This window comes from Lathamus discolor, chromosome 13 (genome assembly GCF_037157495.1).
Source record: "Lathamus discolor isolate bLatDis1 chromosome 13, bLatDis1.hap1, whole genome shotgun sequence".
Taxonomy (NCBI): domain Eukaryota; kingdom Metazoa; phylum Chordata; class Aves; order Psittaciformes; family Psittacidae; genus Lathamus; species Lathamus discolor.
Window position 1 is genome coordinate 3,112,693 of NC_088896.1, and position 20,984 is coordinate 3,133,676.

General features: G+C 58.8%; 2 protein-coding genes across 9 annotated transcripts in view; one reads left to right on the forward strand and one right to left on the reverse strand.

The window, feature by feature from the left end:
* The first annotated feature begins 4,414 nt into the window (after nucleotides 1-4,414).
* UBALD2 (UBA like domain containing 2) lies at nucleotides 4,415-8,178 on the forward strand. Its single transcript, XM_065693822.1, has 3 exons — nucleotides 4,415-4,618; nucleotides 5,162-5,224; nucleotides 7,078-8,178. Exons 1-3 carry the CDS (start codon nucleotides 4,499-4,501, stop codon nucleotides 7,396-7,398), a joined length of 504 nt encoding a protein of 167 aa, XP_065549894.1. The 5' UTR covers nucleotides 4,415-4,498; the 3' UTR covers nucleotides 7,399-8,178.
* A 3,900-nt stretch (nucleotides 8,179-12,078) lies between these two features.
* PRPSAP1 (phosphoribosyl pyrophosphate synthetase associated protein 1) overlaps nucleotides 12,079-20,984 on the reverse strand; it is a 35,442-nt gene continuing 26,536 nt past the window's right edge. For all 8 annotated transcript variants that reach the window (XM_065694018.1, XM_065694015.1, XM_065694014.1 and 5 more), the window contains 4 exons: nucleotides 20,448-20,593; nucleotides 14,266-14,336; nucleotides 13,448-13,594; nucleotides 12,079-12,880 (listed from right to left, as the gene is read on the reverse strand). In XM_065694018.1, coding sequence (XP_065550090.1) covers nucleotides 12,722-12,880; nucleotides 13,448-13,594; nucleotides 14,266-14,336; nucleotides 20,448-20,593 — 523 coding nt within the window. In that variant the 3' untranslated portion in view covers nucleotides 12,079-12,721. The remainder of the gene's footprint in view (nucleotides 12,881-13,447; nucleotides 13,595-14,265; nucleotides 14,337-20,447; nucleotides 20,594-20,984) is intronic.

Consider the following 20,984-nt stretch of genomic DNA (forward strand, 5'->3'; position numbering starts at 1 on the left):
CCGCACCCGCAGCATCCTCCGCTCTGCGCCGCGCCCGGCACCGCCTCCGCGCTAGCGCCGGGGCTGCGCCAATGCGGGGCCGGGCAGGGCCGGGCTCCCCCGCCCCGCCCCGCCCCGGGGATGCCGCGGGGCTGGGGGACAAGCGCTGCCCCTGTGCCCGGGATCACCCCCGCCCGGTGCCCGCGCTCAGCTCACACCCGCTCCCTCCCCAGCGCACACGCGTGCCCCCGGTGCCCCCGCCGCTGTCACCCCCTGTACCCTTCACCTGCCCCCCCAGCCTCACACCCCAGTGTCACCAGCCCCACCACTGCCGACCCCCAAGCCCACCGCGGGGACCCCCAGGGCCGGCCTGGGACCCCGTCGGGGCTGCGCAGCCCTCAGAAGGGGGTGGAATTAACCCCCCTGCCAGCGTCCACCTCCATCTCCTCCCTTCCCAGCTCTGGTGCGTTTGCCAGCAGCAGCCTCTGCCTGCCCACTCCGGTGCACCCCAGCTTCCCCCAGCGTTATGCTACCGAGAAGCACCTTCACATCTTCCCCTTGGAGGTGAACGTGAAGGAGGGACCCTCTGGATGCCCACTTAAACCGCTGTGATTAGGTAGTCCTGCAGTGGAAGTTAGTGGAGCAGCACATGATTTTGATTCGAGTTGATAACTCGAGTGCTATAAATACCAACCAGGAGACGTGCGGGGAGGCATCCGCTGCCCCGTGTCCTGGAGCCACCCCCGGGGCTCCCCCCTCACAGAGGGACCACGCATCCCCTGCCCTCCCTCATCGTTTGGCTGAGAAAAGCCAAGCCAAGGAGCAGCCACCATCACCCGGGGGCACTTTGTACCCCGGTTCTCTGCCTGTGCCCATCACGCCAGGCCCCGCGGCCCCAGTGTCACCCGCAGCGCCAGTGTCCACACTGCTGCACGTCACAGCCCTGCTGGGGGCCAGCACTGGCCGAAAAGGAGCCGAGGGCCACATCAACCAACAGGGAGCCTTGTTCAGCCCTTGGGGGCTGATCCCTGCTCACCCCAGCACATCCTGGGGAGCCCGTTGTGCGCATGGATCATCGGAGGAGTGCCCAGCGCTGCTGAGCTGCCAGGGGGAAATGTGAGCCCGGGAGCCGGAGCAGCACAGAGCACAGAGCACGGAGCACAGAGCACAGAGCACACTGCACACTGCACACTGCACACTGCACGGGTTAGTGCCTGTCGTAATTCCAGGTTATCCCCGTGCAGATCCATGGCCCGGCAGCCACCGCACGCAGAGCTGCTGTGTGCATGCACAGCTCGCGGGGTGGGTTTTGTGTCTCCGCTGCAGCAGAGGGTTTTGTAGGACAGTGCCGCAGTGGAGCACGGGAGCACAGGCAGGAATGGGCGATGATCCGGCTTCGAGGGCAGGGTCCTCCCAGGCCTGGCCGCATCCTGCATGCATAAAGCCAGGACAAAGCCCAGCAGGGCCATGGGGAGGGGGAATCCAACCCATGGGGAAATAGCAACGTTTAACCCCAAAACGCACCTGCAGCTGCGCAAGATACAAGGCTGCAGTGCTCAGGCCACCCGGCTGTGGGATTTGGTGTGTGTTTGGCAGGGAAAGAGGATCCTGCTCCTGCCTCCTTGTGCAAAGAGGGAAACTGAGGCATGGGAGGGCACAGCAGTTTGCTCAATGGAGACTGAGCAGCAAACGTTTGTCCATAGACGCGGTGCTCCAGTTCCTCCACAGGCACTGGGATGTGCTGACAAACCCACCCCAGGGCTCTGAGCCCAGCCCCGTGCAGCCCTGCAGGGTGGCAACGGCTTCAGAGGGGGCTGCCCCTTCGTTACTGGGTGCTGAGCCCTAACGTAGCATCAGCCTCCAGGCTGGTTCCTGGAGCAGCTCCTGGCTGGAAGTGGGAGCCCAGACCCCGCATGGGGTCCCTGTGGGGTGGCAGCACAGGGAGGATGGAAGAGACCTCGGGCAGGATCAGACCAGCAAGGGCCAAAGGCAAATCACAGAATCCCAGGCTGGGTTGGGTTGAAGGCACCTTAAAGCTCCTCCAGCTCCAACCCCTGCCACGGGCAGGGACCCCTTCCACAGGAGCAGCTTGCTCCAAGCCCCTGTGTCCAACCTGGCCTTGAGCACTGCCAGGGATGGGGCAGCCACAGCTTCTCTGGGCACCCTGTGCCAGCGCCTCAGCACCCTCACAGGGAAGAGCTTCTGCCTAAGAGCTCACCTCAGTCTCCCCTCGGGCAGGTTCAAGCCATTCCCCTTGGCCTGTCCCTACAGGCCCTTGTCCCAAGCCCCTCTCCAGGTTCCCTGCAGCCCCTTCAGGCACTGGAGCTGCTCTCAGGTCTCCCCTTCAGGAGCCTTCTCTTGTCCAGGCTGCCCCAGCCCAGCTCCCTCAGCCTGGCTCCAGAGCAGAGTTGCTCCAGCCCTCGCAGCATCTTCCTCACTGCCCTCCCTGCAAATCCTGCCCCAAAAGGGGCTTTTCCACCACCTGGTTTGCCAGGTGGGAATTCCGAGGTGTATGCAGCAGCCTCATGGCCCTGCAGCCAGGCCAGGCTCTGAGGGCCCTGCCTGGTGTCCCAGGTTCCACTGACACTGTGTTTTACCGCAGCCTCAGGTCCCTGTTGCCTGCATGAGCCCACTGAGGGCTCATAAGCAGCATCCCCATGGGTTTTACAGGCATCCCGCACCCAGGGCCGGCTGCTCACAGCTTTGCTAACTCAGCTTGATGCTGATGTGGGTGTTTTTGGCAAGCAGGAGGTCCTGGGCGCTCTCCAGGACTGCACGCAGGAGACGGGCGGCTTTGGGATCCCCGCTTCTGGAACTGCTCTTTCCACACCTCCACCTGGCACAGTTTGCCCACTGCCTGCCTGCCCCACATCCACACGGCCACTGCCACCCCACACGTGACCCACTGGGGCTCTCGCACACTGGCTGCTGGGGGCAAGCAGCTGCCTTGAACCTCCACCCCTCCACCTCTTCCTTCCCTCTCCTCACCCACCGGTCACCCCCATCACATCCCAGCCCCAGTGGTGCTTTCCAGCTCAATGTTTTCACACCATCCGTGGGCAAAGTCCCCGGTTTATTCATTCGGGTTTGGAAGGCACCTTTCCTGTTTGCCAGGCGTGCATCGCACCAGTCCCCTCGCTCCGCAAACCCAGCAGTGGGGGGGGACACCCTCGGGGGTTCTCACCCTCGCAGGCTGCAGCTGAGTCTTGGGGTCACCAGGATTTTAAACACAGTATTACAAAGCAAACCTCAAAACCCCAAACCTGGGGGCCTGACCTGGCCCAATAAACCTGGCCTCCAGCCTCAGCCCCTGGTCTTAGGCTGGGGTCCCTGCCCCACCGGTGATGGGGAGTTAAAAGGGGGCACCCCAGAATCAACCGGGTTGGAAAAGCCCTTTAAGCTCACCCAGTCCACCCGTCCCCCAGCCCTGCCGAGGCCACCCCTGCCCCATGGCACTGAGGCCTCGTCTCCACGGGGTGTGAGCACTCGCAGGGCCGGTGCCTGCAGCCCTGCCCTGGGCAGCCTGTTCCAATGCCTGAGCACCCTCTGGGGCAGGAATTGTTCCTCAGCTCCATCTAAACCTGCCCTGGGGCAGCTTGAGGCCGGTTCCTCTTGTCCCATCCCTTGTTCCTCGGGAGCAGAGCCCAGCCCCTCCTGGCTCCATCCTCCTGTCAGGCACTTGTAGGGAGCCATCAGGTCCCCCCTGAGCCTTCTCTTCTCCATCTGAACGCCCCAGGTCCCTCAGCCGTTCCCCATCCCCGCTGTGCTCCAGGCCCTGCCCCAGCTCCATTCCCTTCTCTGCCCCGCTCCAGCCCCTCAGTGTCTCTCTCGCAGTGAGGGGCCCGGAGCTGAGCACAGGATCCGAGGTGCGGCCTCACCAGTGCCCAGCGCAGGGGCACAGTCCCTGCCCTGGCCCTGCAGCCGCACTGGGGCTGACCCAGGCCAGGACGCTGGGGGCTTCCCGGCTGCCCGGGCGCAGGCTGCTCCCGCCCAGCTCCATCGCTCCGCACCCCCGCTCCCGTTCCATGGGCAGGTTCCAGCCGCTCCCCCCAAGCCCGGAGCGTTGCCGGGGTTGCTGTGGCCCGGGGGCAGGACCCGCGTTTGCCTCTTGACCCCCGCCCCGTCGGCTCCAGCCCGTGCGGGTCCCCCCCCGCCATCAATGAACCTCATCAATGAACGTGACGTCACAGCGCCTCCCGAAAGCAGGCCACCACGTACCCAATCAGCAGCAACCCCACCCTCCCCGCCGCTCACCCACCAATAGCAGCGCCGCCTGCAGCCAAAACACAAGCGTCCGCCAATGGGAAGGCGGCGGGGCGGGGCGCGGCGCTGGGGCAGCTGGAAGATTCGAACCGAACGCCCGTCGGGGCGGGCGGCGCGGCGGCAGCCAATCAGCGCGCGGGGGCGGGGCCTCCTCCGGTGCTCGCCCCCTCCCCCCCCCCCCCCCCCCGCTCGATCCCGGTGCTCTCCGTGTGCCCCCCCCGCCCCGCGGCCCGAGGCCGTGCGGGGCCGCCCGGCCATGTCCGTGAACATGGAGGAGCTGCGGCACCAGGTGATGATCAACCAGTTCGTGCTGGCGGCCGGGTGCGCCGCCGACCAGGCCAAGCAGCTGCTGCAGGCGGCCCACTGGCAGTTCGAGGTACTCGCCCCCCCCCGCACTCAACCGGGACCGAACCCCCCCCCCCCCATTTTAACCGGGACACCCCGAACCGGGGCACCCGCACAGCCACGGGGCGGAGCGGTGCGTGCAGGCCCATCCGCGGCCCACCGACACGCGTGGCCGGGCCGCTGCGCCCCCCCCCCCCCCCCCCAGCACACACGCGGCGAGGTGGGGGGGGGGGAACCGGGTCCGAGCTCCCCCGGGGCTATTTATACCCTGGCCGTAACCCGAGCGCGGCCCCGGGCGGGGGGCAGGCTGTAACAGTGTGCTGTACGCCGTGCATAGGGCCCCCGACGTGAAGCGGGGGGCAATGGCACGATCCCGGGTGGGCCGGTGAAGGGCAGCACCAGGCCCCCCCCCCCGCCGCGCTAGGCCTGGCTCGGGAGGCGGCGGGGCAGCACCTCTGCGTGCACCGTGGGGTGGTCCCGTCGGGGGGGGGGGGTGGTTCTGACCGGGACGGGGGGCACGGTGCTGTGTCCCCCCCGGCATCCGGGTGCTGGAGCTGGAGCGTTGTCCCCACAGACAGCCCTGAGCGCCTTCTTCCAGGAGACCAACATCCCCAGCAGCCACCACCCCCCGCAGATGGTGAGTGGGGCCCGCACCCATCCCCTCCCTCCCCACCCCCCCTCCAACCCACTCTAACAGCGTCCAACCCCCCCCAAAAACCCCTTCCCCCCCCCCTCGGTGCCCAGGACCCCCCCCCCGCCGGGGTGCGCGGGGCTCCGGGCTCCCCTGCCAGCCATATTGCTGGGGCCCGGAGCACGGCGAATGTAAACACGAGCTAAGATGTCTGCCAGGAAGCAGCTTGTCCTGCGAGCATCGCGGCGGAACCGGGGCCCCCGGCGCCCGGGGGGCGGCCCCGCTGCTGCCCCCCTTGTCCCCGAGCACCGCTTGACCTTGGCCGAGGGCACGGCCCCTGCCCGGGGCGGGGTGGGGGGGGAGCTCGTCCCCTCCGGGTGGTTTTGCTTGGGTTTGCTTTGGGCTTTCCGATGGCTTTTTCCTGTGGAAGGAGCTCGGCTTTGCCGTGCGCGGGGGCAGGAGCGGATCCGGCCTAAGCCGATTTCCCCCCCCCACACCCCCCTTTTCTCGTTCCATCGGGGAATCAGCCGCCGGCATCGCCGGCTCCGTCCCTTGGACAAAGTCATTTCAGAGCCCGGCTCCTGCCTGGACCCCTCTGCTTCCATCCCCGCGCGCTGCTGCTGCTGTGGGGAGCCCGCAGGGCCTCATCCCCGTCATTCCCGGCGGGAGCGGGGCCGGCTCCGGGCCTCGCCTGTGCTTTCACACCGGCGCTGCCGGGAGCGGGATGCAAACCGGCCCTGCCGAAACCCATCCCAGCCCGAGCGGGACCGTGGAGCGCAGCGGGTGCCCCATTGCCTCCCCAGCCTGGCGCAGGGGACAGCCCCCCCCAGCCCCACAAAGCACTTTTCGCCTTCTCCACAGACACCCCCCACAGTCTGGGGGGGTTCTGGCTGTTCCCCCCCCGGCCCCGCACGGCTCAGGGCAGGTGAGGGGCTCCATGGGCGCAGCTCCCATCTCTTTTCCCAGCAGCAGAGGACAGAGCAGTGCTCTGGTGGAGGGGGGGTGTCACCGTCACCCCCAGCACCCCACAGAGCCCCCGCAGGATCCAGCTGTGGGGCAGGGACTGGTCCTCCGACAGCCAAGCGGCTCCTTTATGGAGCCATAGACTGGGTTGAAGGGACCTTAAAGCTCCAACCCCTGCCACGGGCAGGGACCCCTTCCTTGGAGCAGCTTGCTCCAAGCCCACCTTAAAGCATTGGAGGAGGAAGGCAATGACTACATGGCAGTTCTTAACTTGGTGGGCTGTGGGGGACACCTGCAGGACTCCTGGCTGATCCTTTGATCCCAGGGACCCCTCATCCCATGGATGGGATGAGGAGGAACATGTATGTATATATATATACACACACACACATTTCTACATATAGATATATAACCCCCCTATAGTCAAGAGTGCTTTGCTGAATTGGGTCCCCCTCTGGGGCAGGGGGATGCCTGCCCTTCACTCTCTCTGCTGCAGCGGGGTATGTAGGGGAGTTGGGGGCCTCCTAGGCCCCATTGCATCGGCCCCATCCCCACTGCTCCTCTCTGGGGGTGCAGCTGGCACCAGAGCAGTGGCCCCCTCCCCAGACCTGCCTCACCTCAGGGCTTCGAGCATCCTCAGGGCTTCGAGCATCCGCAGGGCTTCGAGCATCCGGGATGCTCCAAAATGTCCTTCCCAGCCTGGGCTGCTGGCCCTCCCCAGGCAGCCCCCCCCTTAAGGGAACCACCAGACCCTTGGGTACCCCAAGCTGAGCCAGAGCCAGGCTCCGAGCATCCCCTGGGGCTGGGGGGGTTGCCAGGTGCGGGATGGGTCCCCATGGATGGGGTTGGCACCCCAAACCAGACCGATCTGACCCCCCCTTTCCTCTGCCCCGCAGATGTGCACCCCCAGCAACACCCCAGCCACGCCACCCAACTTCCCGGACGCTCTGGCCATGTTCTCCAAGCTGCGGACCTCCGAGAGCCTGCAGAGCAGCAACAGCCCCATCACCTCCATGGCCTGCTCCCCCCCGGGCAGCTTCAGCCCCTTCTGGGCCTCCTCGCCCCCCAGCCACCAGCCGGCCTGGCTGCCCCCCTCCTCACCCACCGCCCATGGCCTGCACCACCACCTCCACCACGGGCAGCCCACCTGGCCCCCCGCGCCCCCGCCCGCTGCCCCCCCACAGAAAGCCGTGGCCACCATGGACGGCCAGAGATAAGACTGGGATGGTGGAGGGGGGGCATTGGGAGGGTGGGATGGAGGAGGCTGGGGGGGGGGGTCCGGGCCAGGGCGTTGGGAGCGGGGGCTCCTTGAGCAACGCACTGGAAGCATTTTCTAGGATTTATTATTATTTGGGGGGGGCCTCGAGAGCCCCTGCAGGAGCTGCTGGCTGGGCCTTTCCACCCCCCCTTTCTTTTTTAAATCTATAGCTATAATATATAAATATATCTAATGTATATAAATCCAGAGAGAAGGAGGCAGCCGCTGGGTGCGTGTGGGGGGGTCCCTCTGGCTTCCCCCAGCATCCCTGCAGCAGGGCAGGAGAGGGAAAAGCAGGGGGGGGGGGGGGAATACCACAGAATCAAGGGATGGAGGTGGCCATGGGGGCACGGAGCCATTGCCCCCCCCGCCCCCAGCTCTGGACCCCCCGGGTGCCTCTTGCAGCACCCACAGCAAACGCGCCCCTCCTCTGGCTTCCGACATCCAGCCTGGCTTCTTGCACAGACCCCCCTGACCCCCCCCAGGGCCTGCGGGGGGGTATCAAGGTGAGGTCCCTGCGGGTGCTGTTCATGGCCCTTGCCCAGGGAGGGGGCAGCAGGGGAGGTTTTTAGTTTTCGAATCAATCTTGCTTAAAAAAAACAGAGAAAAGACACAAAAAAAAAAAACAAAAAAAAAAAAAAAAAGAGAAAAAAGACAAAGGCGAGCCCGGGGGAAGTTTTCTATTAACTTAAAAATAATAAAAAAAAGGCAAAAAGAAGACATCCCGTTTTTAACAGCAGCTCTCCCGCCTGGTCTCTCTGCTGGGAGCACGTCCCGGCAGGGCACTGGGAATGGGGGTCATGGAGGGGGGGCCCACAGGAGCTGCCACAGCCCCCGGGGGGCTGCACCCTCAGGCAGGGGGAGCAGAGGGGAGGGGAGAGCCTGCAGTCATGGGGGTATTAGGGCGGGGACCCCATCCTGTGCCTTGCAGCAGCCCCTAAAGCCCATCGCCCACCCCGTGCCTCGGTGCTGCAGGATACCCAGTGCTGCTGTGCTCAGGGGCCAAGGGGATGCCTGCAGGTTGTCCCCCAGTGCCCACCATGGGATGGGCAGAGCCCTGGAGTGGCTCAGCCCTGGGCCCTGACCTCCCAAGCCATTCCCTGTGCCTCCAGCCTTCAAATCCCAGCCTGGTTTGTGTTGGAAGGGACCTTAAAGCTCATCCAGTTCCAACCCCTGCAGTTTGAGCCCATCGCCCCTTGTCCCATCACTCCAGTCCCTGATGAAGGGTCCGTCCCCATCACCCCTTGCCCCCTTCAGACACTGGAAGCTGCTCTGAGGTCTCCACGCAGCTTCTCTTCTCCAGGCTGAACAGCCCCAGTGTTCTCACCCTGTCTCCATACAGGAGGTGCTGCAGCCCCTGATCATCCCCGTGGCCTCCTCTGGACTTGCTCCAACAGCTCCATGTCCTTCTCATGTTGAGGACACCAGCACCGCGCACAGCGCTCCAATGACATCAGTGTCATCAAATGACACCAACAGCGCACCCAGCCCCTGGTTTGGTGCTTCCAGAGCCCAACTCCATCCCATGGGATAAACCCCCCGACCCCGCTGCCATCCCGCTCACGCCACTGGGGTCAGAATCCTCCCAAAAGGGAATGCAGCAGCTCCAGAGGTGCCAGCAAGGGCCGGGGGGCTCAAGGGCAGCAGCAAAGCAGCCCCCAGGACACCAGGAGAGCCCCAGGGCAGGACAGACCTGGCACAGCACAACAGGAAATGGGGAGGAAAGGGGGAACGCTCCCAGCTGGGGCTGCTCACCACGGAGGGACACAGGCAGCACCGGGGGGAGCCTGTGCCTGGTGCTTGTGTTCATAGGGGCTGGTGACCCCCCCGCTGGGCCCCGTCCTGCAGATCAGTCAGGGCTGGGGGTGGGCTGAGCTCATCAACACCTGAGCCTGCCCATGGGTGAGGAGGGGCCTTGGCTGGCTCCCAGTTACCCCAGTGCAGGGGGCACCGGGGGCACTCCCAAAGCAGGCTCCAGGGGCTTTAGGGCAAGGGGGGGCCCGCTCCCCCGAGGCTGGGGCAGGTTCTGGTGCTGGGCTCGGTGGCCGGGGTCGGTGCCGCCTTCCCAGCCATGGCGGCAGCGCTGCGAGGGGCAGGAGGGCGATGAAGGGGGCTCCCCACGAGGGGAGCAGGAAGGCAGCCGGGTGCTGCTCACCCCTTGCAGCACCATTGCCTTGGGCTGGGATTGGCCTCTGGCAGGAGCCAGGTGCTGCTGCTGCTGCTGCACCGCCCGGTGCCCCCAGCCCCACTGTAGGGCCATGGGCGCCCACATGGGGTTCAGGCAGGGCGGGGGGTGCCCCAGGAGCTGTTTTCAGCCACCCCAGTGACACGTGGCTGTGGGCCAAGGGATGCTGCTGACCCCTGCCTGTGCATGAGGGGCAGGTCCCAAGCCAGGGTCCCCCACACGGGCTGAGCATCACCATTTAATGCTGCTGGGCCACCGGGGCCCTGGGGTGTCAGCAGGGGCGGACTGGCCTTCTCCTCATCCTCTGGGTTTTCCTCCACCTCTTCCTTGTCCCCCTTTGCTGGGTGACACAGGGGGCAAAGGCCAAGCTCCCTCCCAGGGGTAAGGCAGCAGCTCCCAGGCCAAGCGCCGGCCGGCTCATCCGGGCTTCCCCTTGCATGCAGGACTGTTCCTCCTTCACCTGAGCGAGCTCCTTGGGAAGGCGCTGGTAGAGAGCAGGCTGGCAGGGGTGAGCCCCAGGGAGGGTCCCTGCCCCGGGGGACACCAGAACAGCGTGTCCCCGTGCCACTCAGTGCCGTGCAGGATGCGGTCCCTCTCTGGTCCCCACCACTGCTGGGTTTAGCCCTTGGATGAGCCAAGGGGACTTGGGGTGGGAGATGAGGCCCATGAGACTGATGGAGCCCCTCTGCTGCCCAAGGAGCAGACACAGCTCCCCGCCGCAGCTCAGGAGTGGGGAAGGAAGGGATGGAGAAGGTGGCGGGGCGGGAGCTCCGGGGGCACGGAGCTGAGGGCGCTGGCTCTCTCGGACCCACAGCTGGCAGAGCGACAGCCCCTGTCAGCACGGGGAGGCCCCCGAGCAGCGCTTCAGCCCCAGCTCTTCCTCCCCAAAACTCAATCCCTTCCCCAGCGGCAGCGAAGCCCCACGGGGTCCTCGGGCTTAAACCAGACCTTGCTGTAACGGCAGCGTGGCCCTGGAGAAGGCAACTGGGAGGGCCGCTGCCCTGGAGACGGTGCTCTCGTTGGCCTCCTCCTCCTCCAGCTGCCCCACGTCGGCACTCACGCAGTCAGCCCGGGAGCCGGTGCCTCGCGGCGGGGCCGTGCCGTCCCGTCCGCCGGCTGCTCCCAGCCCGGGGCGGGCACCCGGCCCAGGGCCCCAGGCCCTGCACAGCGCTGGGGGGGTCACAAGCACGACCTCGGGTCCGGTGCTGCTGGGGCCGGTAACAGGAGCGGACCTGGGGTAAGAGGAGAACGGGAGCGGAGCGGAGCGGAGCGGAGCCGAGCCGAGCCGAGCCGAGCCGAGCCGAGCCGAGCCGAGCCGAGCCGAGCCGAGCCGAGCCGAGCCCCTGCCCCGTCCTTCGGCTCCCCGGGATGTGGCGAGGCCGGCTCCGCCTGCTCCTTATTGGCCACCGCCCGCCGCTCCTCGACGCCGATTGGCCGAGCCCACCGGCAGGGGGCGGGGCTGCGGAGCACCGGGCGGCAGCGGGGCCCCCCCGGGCACGCAGCTCCCTCGGCGGAGCTACCGGAGCGGCGCAGGCAGCCCCGGGGGCAGCTCACGGGGGAAGCAGCTTGGGGCGAGGGGGGGCGGCAGGCAAGAGGCGCTGGCTCCATCAGGGAGGCGGGCACTGCGTCCACCCAGCCCCAGCCCACCATCTGCCCCCAACCCTGCGGTACCGGCTTTCCTAAAGCAGGCAGGGAGCTGCAGACAGCTCTGGCTTCATGTCAGCCAACTGCTTCTGGCGTCTAGTGAAGGGAAGCCTGAGGACAGCTCGGGCTCTGGTGCTGATCACAACCCACAGGGCACGGCTCAACCCACTGCTCACTTGGGGCTGTGCGTTCCATGCTCTCTACCCAAAGCAAGCCCGAACTGGGCAAGAGCAGGCAACAAGCCCTGACGTTGCTTCTGGCAGGCGTGACAAGCAATGGGGAGAGAAGAGCAGCGCTGCTCACGTCTTCCAGGAGGAAAAGCGTGGTCCAATGCTAGCTCAGAGCAAGGGGTTACACGCAGACATCTGCACGGACTCCACACACTCCAACAGATCCATTCCATAACCCTCCCAGCACCGGACTGTGTGCCTGGAGCAGGCTGAGGAGCCACACTGTGCTCCCAGGGCAGAGCAGGGACTTCTTCCTAGTGCTTGGAAAACACACGAAACCCAGCCCCAGCCTCAAGCCCTCACCCAGCCCTGCTGGAGACACTGGAGCCAACCCACACACTCCGAGCCCCCGTGTCCCCTCCCCAGCTCTGAGCCTGGCCACTCTGGTGCAGAGCACACTTGTTTATTACTGCTGAGGCTGGCCCTGCCCAGGCACTGCCTGGCACTCAGCACCCTGGAACACATTTAGATGCTGGAGGGGAAGAGAGGATGTGGGCAGAAGTTGAAGGAGAAGCAAAAGGGAAGAAGGGTCTGTTAGTGACAGCAGTGCACGCTGGAAGCAAGTGATTTGTTCCTCAGCAGGCTGGAAAGTGGTACATGTTTTACTGGAGTGTTTGTCTGCCTCAGCAAGGGGAAGATCACAGTTACAGAATTTATTCTTCCATCATCCTGGAGACAAAGCCCTTCACAAGCCCCTTGTGCTGCCTTCTCAAGTGTCCCCTCCAGGCAAGGATTAGCGTCACACAAGAAAGGAACAAGCTTCCCTGCTTCCCTGTGGAAGGGGCTGCAAGCTGCCAAGTGAGCCTGCTTACAGCAACAGCCCCACAGGCCAGGCATAGCGGCTGTTCAGAGGGGATGGGCTGCACAGGAGGCACCAAACCTGACCATCCTCTGCTTTGGTAGCAGGGTCACTGTTAGTGTTCTGGAGAGCAGAGCTGCACTCCCCGTCCCCATGAGACTCTGCCACAACTCAGCAGCCCCAAGCAGCTCCAGGAGCAGTGCCTGCAGTTGCAGTGCAGTGTTCAAGCGATGACCAAGACCCCCAATGTGCTTTGCCCCTGCAGAACAAGAATGACCCAAAGCTCACAAAATGTAATGGCTCCAGCCCCTGACTGAAAACCTTCATGCTCCTACAAGAATAAAGTTGTCTTCTGCCTATAACTGATGCCTTTTCACACACGTTTCCTTCTCTTGTGGAAGCCAGGCCACGGGCAGCACCAGCTCTAGTCGTCTACAGTGATGTTGCGAAAGAGATAAGCCATGGACTCGCCGTTGTGGATTCGTCGGATGGCTTCAGAGAGAATCAAACTGATATCCACAGTCTTTATTTTGGGGCACTGCAGCTTCTGGACCTCGTGAGGAACTGTGTTGGTTACTACCACCTATGGAGTATCACAAAGAAAAGAGCATCAGACGTGCTGCTGATACGCTCGCCCCACTGAGCTTCCCGAGTGGTGGTGTACTGCTGCTGCTGTGCAGGTCAGGGGAGAGCTCCTTGGGTGTCCAAATGAAGAGTAAGAGAAATGGTCTCCCCCAGGTGACAGTTGCTGCTGAGGGAGCCAGCATCACCAACTCCACAACAGCCACCTCCACACAGGCTGAGGGATCCACGTCAACTGCAGCAGCTGACACATTTATCAAGTGTGAGGTTTGAAGTATCCTTCTCATGTACACAGAACTGATCTGATCTCAATTAGGATTCATCACACTGATCTGATCTCAATAAGGATTCATCACACATGATTCTTCTTCCCCCTCCTGCCCATGAAGAGCCAGGGAACTGAAAGCTGATGTTCAGCTTGAGCAGCATGGTGATGAAAGCTGAAAACTGGAATGACTGGAAATCAGTCATTCCAGAGATGAGCTATGTGGCAGGGAACAACACCAGTTGGTGGGTTTTGGTGCTCTACATCAATCCAGCCCCCAGAGCAGTCAGAGAGCAGACCCACCTCATCGATGGAGGATTCCTCAATGAGACGGGGGGCATCTGCTGACAGGAGCCCATGAGTAGCCATCACAAAGATCTTGTAGGCTCCACGCTCTTTCAGGATCTCTGCAGCAGCAACAAAGCTTTCCACATCATCAATGATATCATCCTGAGAAGACACAGAAATACCATCAAACCCAAAGCTGACTGTGCCTGCAGGCCAGGAGTGGATCTTCAAGGCACTGCAGCTTCGGCCACATGAAAACCAGAAACCCTAGCTATTTCAGCTGCTGTTGGATGTGAGGACAGCCACCTGTGAATGCCATTTCCCTCATGGACAGACCCTTTTGCTGGTATGCAAAACAAACATCGTGTCTTGGAAACAAAGGAGTTCCTGCACACACCCCAACAGAGCTTCTCTTCAGCAAGGTGGGTTTTATCACGGTGATAGTAGCTGTGTGTTGATGACTTACACTGCAGCATGGCACAGCAAGGATGAGAAGCTCAGCAAGATTTTCTGGATGGTTGGGGGGGGTGTGTTTAAACATTCCAGAAGATTTCTCTGCATGTCCTGGATTTGTGGACTATTTGTAGAAATGTGACCTTTGTAGCTTCAAAGGAGCAAGGAAATTTCAGGGCTTAAAGCACTGAAGTACAAAGGGTTTTCAACAGAAAGCTGACATAACCAAAGCCACCAGGAAAACTGGAGAGAACAGTGGCAACAATCACATTCCCAACCCTCCCCGAGCAGTTCCTCCTCTTCTCTAGGATAAAGAGGTCAACAGGAGATGCTGGGAGGAAGTCACCCCCCTCCCACTCTCCTCTCCATCACACTCATACCACAATGATGGCAATTCTTCCTCCAACATCTCCAACCACAGTTATTGGTGGTTTCTCCTTGGCCATCATCACTAAAGAATAAGAAGAAAGAAAAGGCCAGGTCAGTTACCCTTGAGTCAAACCACAACAGCTCCACCACACAAGAGGCCCAGCCTTTAACTACATCTTACACAGACGCGTGCTTCCTGTTATCCTGACACCCACCTAAACAGGTGACCACTGGTTTAACCACTGTTTTCATAGAATCCCAGACTGGTTTGGGTTGGAAGTGATCTTACAGCTCATCCAGTTCCAACCCACTGCCACAGGCAGGGACACCTTCCGCAAGAGCGGCTTGCTCCAAGCCCTTGTGTCCAGCCTGGCCTTGAACACTGCCAGGGATGGGGCAGCCACAGCTTCTCTGGGCACCCTGTGCCAGCGCCTCAGCACCCTCACAGGGTGCCTAAGATCTAAGCTAATTCTACCCTCTTCCAGTTGAAAACCATTCCCCTCTTTTTCCCCTCCTTTTCCCCTCCTCCATTTCCCCTGAAATAAAGAGCAGTGCTGCACAAAGATGAAACTCTCTGTTTCTGTAGGGACCTTGTACTGACCTCAGAGACAGGAACCAAATCCAAATATTCAACAGCCCCCTGTGCAAGGGAAGCTCCAAAGCAGCACCTCGTTTATGGGCAGCATCAGTGACTTTGTGTGCTCCAGAACAGGACTTGAAGAAAAAGGGATATCTCTTGACTGGGAACATCAGATGGGCTTCTCTGAGCAACACCTCTCAAGGGCTTTACAAATGTAGTTCTTCACCTGCTGGACCCACTAATTCCTCTGAAGGCTTTGGGACCCACACTGCAGCCTGCTTGCTTTCTCTCACCTCACCAAACACACAAGGCTCTTTCAGAGGGTGTAATGACCTTAAAAATACCTGCTCTGCAATTTGCTTCTGAAACTTCCTTTTCTGGTAAGTATTTGTTTTAAAGGGGATTAATGGAAAGAGCAGGACAAACCCAGTTCAAACCCAGTTATTTAAGCTCAGTGCAAGCAATAATTGGAAGCAAAAGGACACACTGATGAGCTGGTTGACACATGGTGGAGACACGTACTGGGAAAGCTGGTTCCGCTCCTGCCTGCCTAACTGTGCACTGACATGGTTCATGCAAAAAGTACACGTGTAACAGGCTTTATCCTGAAAGCAATAGGAAAAATAACAGAGAGATGAACTAGGGTGCACTGAGGGTGTCCAGATGTAGCGCCAGACTGCAATCAGCCTCTGATACAGGCCTTCTCCATAAGCCAAACCTCTTACCTGCCAGAGGTTTATACAGTGAATGCAGCACACAAAGGACACAGGGGTGGGCATGTGTGGGCCATTAGGTGACAATCTGGGCTGATCTAACCACTGAAGCGAAGAGGAACATCCAGCATTTGTAACACTTACCTGCCCCATCTGCACTCCCCAGGTTTTATGCTCTCTACAGGGAGTGCAAAGTGTCCTACCAAGGCCACAGAGGCTTCTCCAGTACCAAGGGGTTTTGGACACCCTAAAGAGGGAGATTTTTCTCCTTTAAGATAACCTACTTTGATAGAACACTTGAGCAGCATGAGAACACAAGCCAGTGCCCATCAAAAAGCCTGTCTGAAAAATTATTTCTTGCCTCCCGAGTGAAAAAGGTCCTGCACAAAACTCCACATCCTGCACAGCAGGCTGCTGCAGCACTATTCCCACAACTCCTCAGTGCCTGGGAATGCTGAGTGAGTCAGTCTGAGGGATATGATGAAGGCAATTATGAGGACCACAGCTCCAAAGATACATGTGGAGAGCTGTTCTTCACACACATGACCAACTCCACAGACTGGCTCTCCATAAGCTGACCAAAACTGTACAGAAGGTGGCCAAAAGTTCTGGTTTGACCAAAGTTACATTACTCACTGCTGGGTATTGCAGGTAGAGTCACAGCTACCTTGGACTTGGAAGAGTTAACTGCTCTTTGGAGCAGATTCTCAGCTTTCCTTGCATGATTCCTTAGTCTATCAAATGCAAAGTCACATCTAAATCCTGAAGGGAAAATATTTTTAGGAGAAGGAAAAACTAAGATTAAACATCACAAGAGATAAGCAGACCATACATTTCAATTCTAGGCACTACCTACCTGCTTGGATTAGTTATTAGCTTGTTATCTAGCTTGGGCAGGAACAGAACTCCCAGCAGGAGCTGTGGAATACCAAAAGGATTCCACGTGGCTGCTGTCCCACCCTTGGTGTGCATCCACAGATGAGACCCGTTTCCAACAGCCAGGCCAGGGAAAAAACCCTTCTAAGCAAAAAACAGGCCCAAGGAGCTGAAATGCAGCACTATTTTACCCAGAAACACACAAAGTTTCAGTAAATCCATTCCATAAAGGAAGCAGACCCATTCCTTGCTATGCTCAAAGGCTAACACAGCAGCTACAACCTGAGCAGCACTTCCCATCGCTTGGGGTTTAAATGCTGTATTTCAATTCTCCTTTAGTTTTCAGGGATGGTAGGCAACACGTGGACCTACCCGGATCCTAAAGAGATGTTCTCCCTTTTTCTTGTTCAATTTTCTCTGCAAAAAAAGAGAAAACAATTGCAAGCCAAAGATCTACCCACAACCACATCAAATCCAGTGTGAGGAGAGCTTACACAGGGGTTACTGCAGCCAGATTCTTTTGCTTTCAAAAATCTTTGACCATAAAGATGTGCTATGAAAAGGTAAAACACGATTCAAGTAATAAAGAACATTTTCCCTCTCAGACACAAAATTTGTGTGTAGACAACAGAGGGCAACAGAAGGAAACCAGAGCTGTACTTCTGCCTGGTGTAACCCCTTGGATTATGTAGGGGTTTAAGTTAAAAGAGTTGCTGGGGTTTTTCTGGAGTCAGAAAAGATGCTTGTGGTACTTGTAGCTTCAGGGGAGGATGATAAAGAACAGAGGGGAAAAGAACTCAAACCAACCACCAGTTTTATAAAACAAGAATATCAAAGAACACAGAGGGGTGGTGGGGATAGAAGTTCATCAGCCAAACATTCGAACCTGCACTTTCATTCTGATATAATATACACTAAAGCACCTCCCATTAAAAGCGGTTTTATCGCTGGCACAAAGAACCAGCATTCCCAGGTGCATAAGCCTGTTACAGTCAAAAATGGATTAAGAAATCATAGAACGGTTTGGGCTGGAAGGGACATCAAAGCTCATCCAGTTCCAACTCCAATGGTAAATGCTAAACCCAGTTCTGTTTTGGAGCTGCCAATGTGGATTGAAGTGATAATTACCAAGAAGAAGAATGTTGCATTTGCAACAGAGTCCACGAGCAAAAAGCTGCTCAAGCTGTTCTGTGAGAGAGACAGACCTGGAAGGAGAGGTAACAGCCCCAAGCCCAGCCTGAACACAAGGAAGAGACAGGGGTAAGACCCAGACTTTCTTCCCCCACCCCCAGTTTGCTGGGGCTCTGGGCTGGAAGCAGACCAGCAGCTATCTATAGAAGGGACTGAAATGATTTAACAGATGGTGCCCCACTCCTTTTCTCTAGGAAACATGCAGAGTCCACATGCATTTGGTAAAGCACAGCCCCAAACCAGCTGCAAGTCTGGAGCCACAAAGAGCACACGATCAAAGAGAACAACCTTGGAGTGTCATCCTGTCCCAAAGGCTCTGATTTCTGGGCTCTGAGTGATGTGAGCTGTTGCTGCTGCTTCAGCACAGCACTTGAACTGCAACTAGAAGTACCTTTGGCACTTTCCCGTTACAGCTCCTTACGACATCAAACCAGAGCATCAAATGAGACTACACTCTTGGGACAATAAATAAGCTATTACACTATATAAGACTCACTAAAGGTGCATGATCTCTACTAGAATAGGGATAAAAGGTGCACACCAGGAGGCAGGAGCTCAGCCAACTCACTAGGAAGCCCATGAAGAATAGCATTAAAGCACAAGTCATCGCTGCAGGGCTCTGGGGCTGCTCCCAGATGTAGTTTTACCTCTCTTCTGGCTGGAACACAACTCAGGGAATGCTGAACTGCAGCGTCTCAAGAGGGAGGACAGGCTGCTCCACACCAGTGTGGCTGTAGCTCAGAGGAGGATGCTCCACGGTTTAGTCACAGCCACCTTCTAACTGCCCAGACCCAGGTTTGTGGTAGTTGAGCCCTGCAGAATGCTTCTGTTTTGACACCCAGAGGTTTCTCTGGCCAGCTTTGATGTAACGAAGCATACAGCTCTGAGTAGCATGTGTCCTACCATTCACAAACCACACAGGGACACAGCTGAACCCTACTTCACTCTGCCATCACACCTTACACCACTGGGATTGCTGGTGGTGGCACACATGGCAGGAAGAGCTGGCCAACAGGTTTGATTTATGTGCCACCTGAGGTGGGAAGACACTTCTCCAATGCCTGAATCAGACAAGAAAAGAGGTGTATAAAAGAGAGGAAATGCAGACACTCACAGCACTGCCATCCCTATCCCTGGACAGCTGCACTTCCACCTCTGCCTGGAAGAGCGCAGCTCCACAACAGAGGCTGCAACACAACCAGGATGCACTAGAAGCTCACAGACTGCTTTTAGACACACAACACCTCAGTACTCTGCACCTCCAGCAGCAGAGCCCAGCTCACTCAAAGCCAGGGATCTATCCGATTGGACAACTAGAGACAAAAGCAACTTTCTCCTGAGAGCTTTGGACAAGTTGGCCCCATAATCCAGCCCAGTGACAGACAGCTGCCAAGCCACAGCTTGACTGTGTTACATTTGTGCCTTAGGCATGCAGGATGTAAGGTCATTAGTCAAGTTTTTGCAGGAGATGAAATAAGAAAGTGGTGATCCGCAGCAGATTAGTTGTGTGAGGACTGAAAACCATTTTCCACTGGAATCATAATTAAACGGGACAAGGGCACATCTCTGTTTGAGCTGCCATTTACCAGCAGCACAAACTTCCACAGCTGAGCTTCCTTGAAGTGAAATAGAAGTAAGAACACAGTCACATCAATGCCCTGGCAGCGAACATCAGCTAGTGACATTCTGAAGGACAGCATCCTCTTCAGAGTAGGTGGGGAAGGAAAAGGCCAAGGGTAACCACATACGTTCCTGTTTTGTTGGAAGGGCATGAAAAAATCCCCTTTGGACAGGGGACAAGCAGGATGAAGTCCAAAGCTCCACTGCCAAACCTCACCTGGTCCCCAAGGCCCAGCAGGGGTTTCTCCAGCAACATAAGCACTGTTTAACTGACTGTATTACAGTGAGTGATGACAGGGTAAGGTAAAACGCCTGCAGTCCCACCTGCCTGCCCTTCACAACCTGCCCACAAACTGGCTGGATGCTCTCCCTGAACTTAAACAGGAAACACTTAGCAGCAGCCATAGCCACTGCTGGCATACGAAGCTTGGCTGCATGAGGGGTAGCTCCTCACCACACACAGCTGCTCACAGCTTTTCCCACTATCGCTTCTCAGGCACATTCACTGCACTCAGCTCCTGTCCCACCACCACCTACCTAGAAAGGTAAAAACCCTCCAAAGAGAGAGCTGGATTTTGGTTGTCATGACTGCTGCTGTTGCAGGAACACAAGCAATCCAAAGGGGATGGCGTTGCCTGGAACACAGGCATCCTCCTTTTGACTTTGCACTGTGCTCCCAAATCAGCAGCTTACCAGTCGATGGCAAGAGCTGAGGAAGCAACACAGCAATGCTCCTGCAGCCACACAACCCCCAAAACCTTGTCAAAACACACTGGAACGCAATCAGCTGGCTGCCAAGATGAAGATTTTCAGCAGCAGCAGGAGGGGAAGACAAAGGCCAGCCTGCACACTGGGGACAGCAGCCTCAGTGCCTGTCCCCATGTTAGTAACACTTCTGCATTTGTTTTCTGTTTCATGAGCTCAATGAGTTTTGGTGCTGAGGGCCGTAAAAGAACCACCTTCAGCAGAGTTTGGTCAATCTGCCACTGTTACGTGGACACAGCCAAGGAGAACAAGACTGATGCTTTGCATGGTCAGAAAGGGTTTGATACAAACCCTCCCCTCTACATTCTCCTACAACTTGCTGGTATCAGCCTTCCCACTGGTCCAACTGCCATTAGGTTGGTTATAGCTACATGCCTAAACTAACAGCAGTTTCCCACCAAACTTCCCTCATTTTTGCCCACAGGAAAGCAGAGAAGCTCCATCTTACACGGCAGCTCCAGGCCAGGATGCACAGTTGCATTTTTGACCATGGGAGGGGAGTGACGTCCATCATCCATGTCCTGCTCTGTGCACTGAGCCTCCCCGTGGATCACTGCCAGTCCCAGCCGCAGCCTCTCAGCATAGGACTGAGCCCTGCAGGACAACCACAGCATGTCAGGAAGATGTTGGGCTGATGGAGCACATCTCTCCCAGACCCAACAGGGCAAGCAAAGGCTGCACATCCGTGGCTGATCCCCAGCAAGAAACCTCACCAGAAACAAACTTAACACCCCAAAGCCCCCTTGGCTGCAGCACAGGGGTCTCCTGGCCACCCTCCATCTGCTAAATGCTCTCTGAGATGATCAGGCACTGCTGAAACTCATGCAGCAAATCTGATCCTAACCCCAGGTGAACCACCCAGACTTTCAGAGGTGACCCCCACAGGGTTGGGACTGCAAAATTCAGCTGCCCATCTGCACCACTACAGGTGTTTATCCCACTTCCAGGCACAAGGGACTTCCAGACCAGACTGCTGACCCGTGTG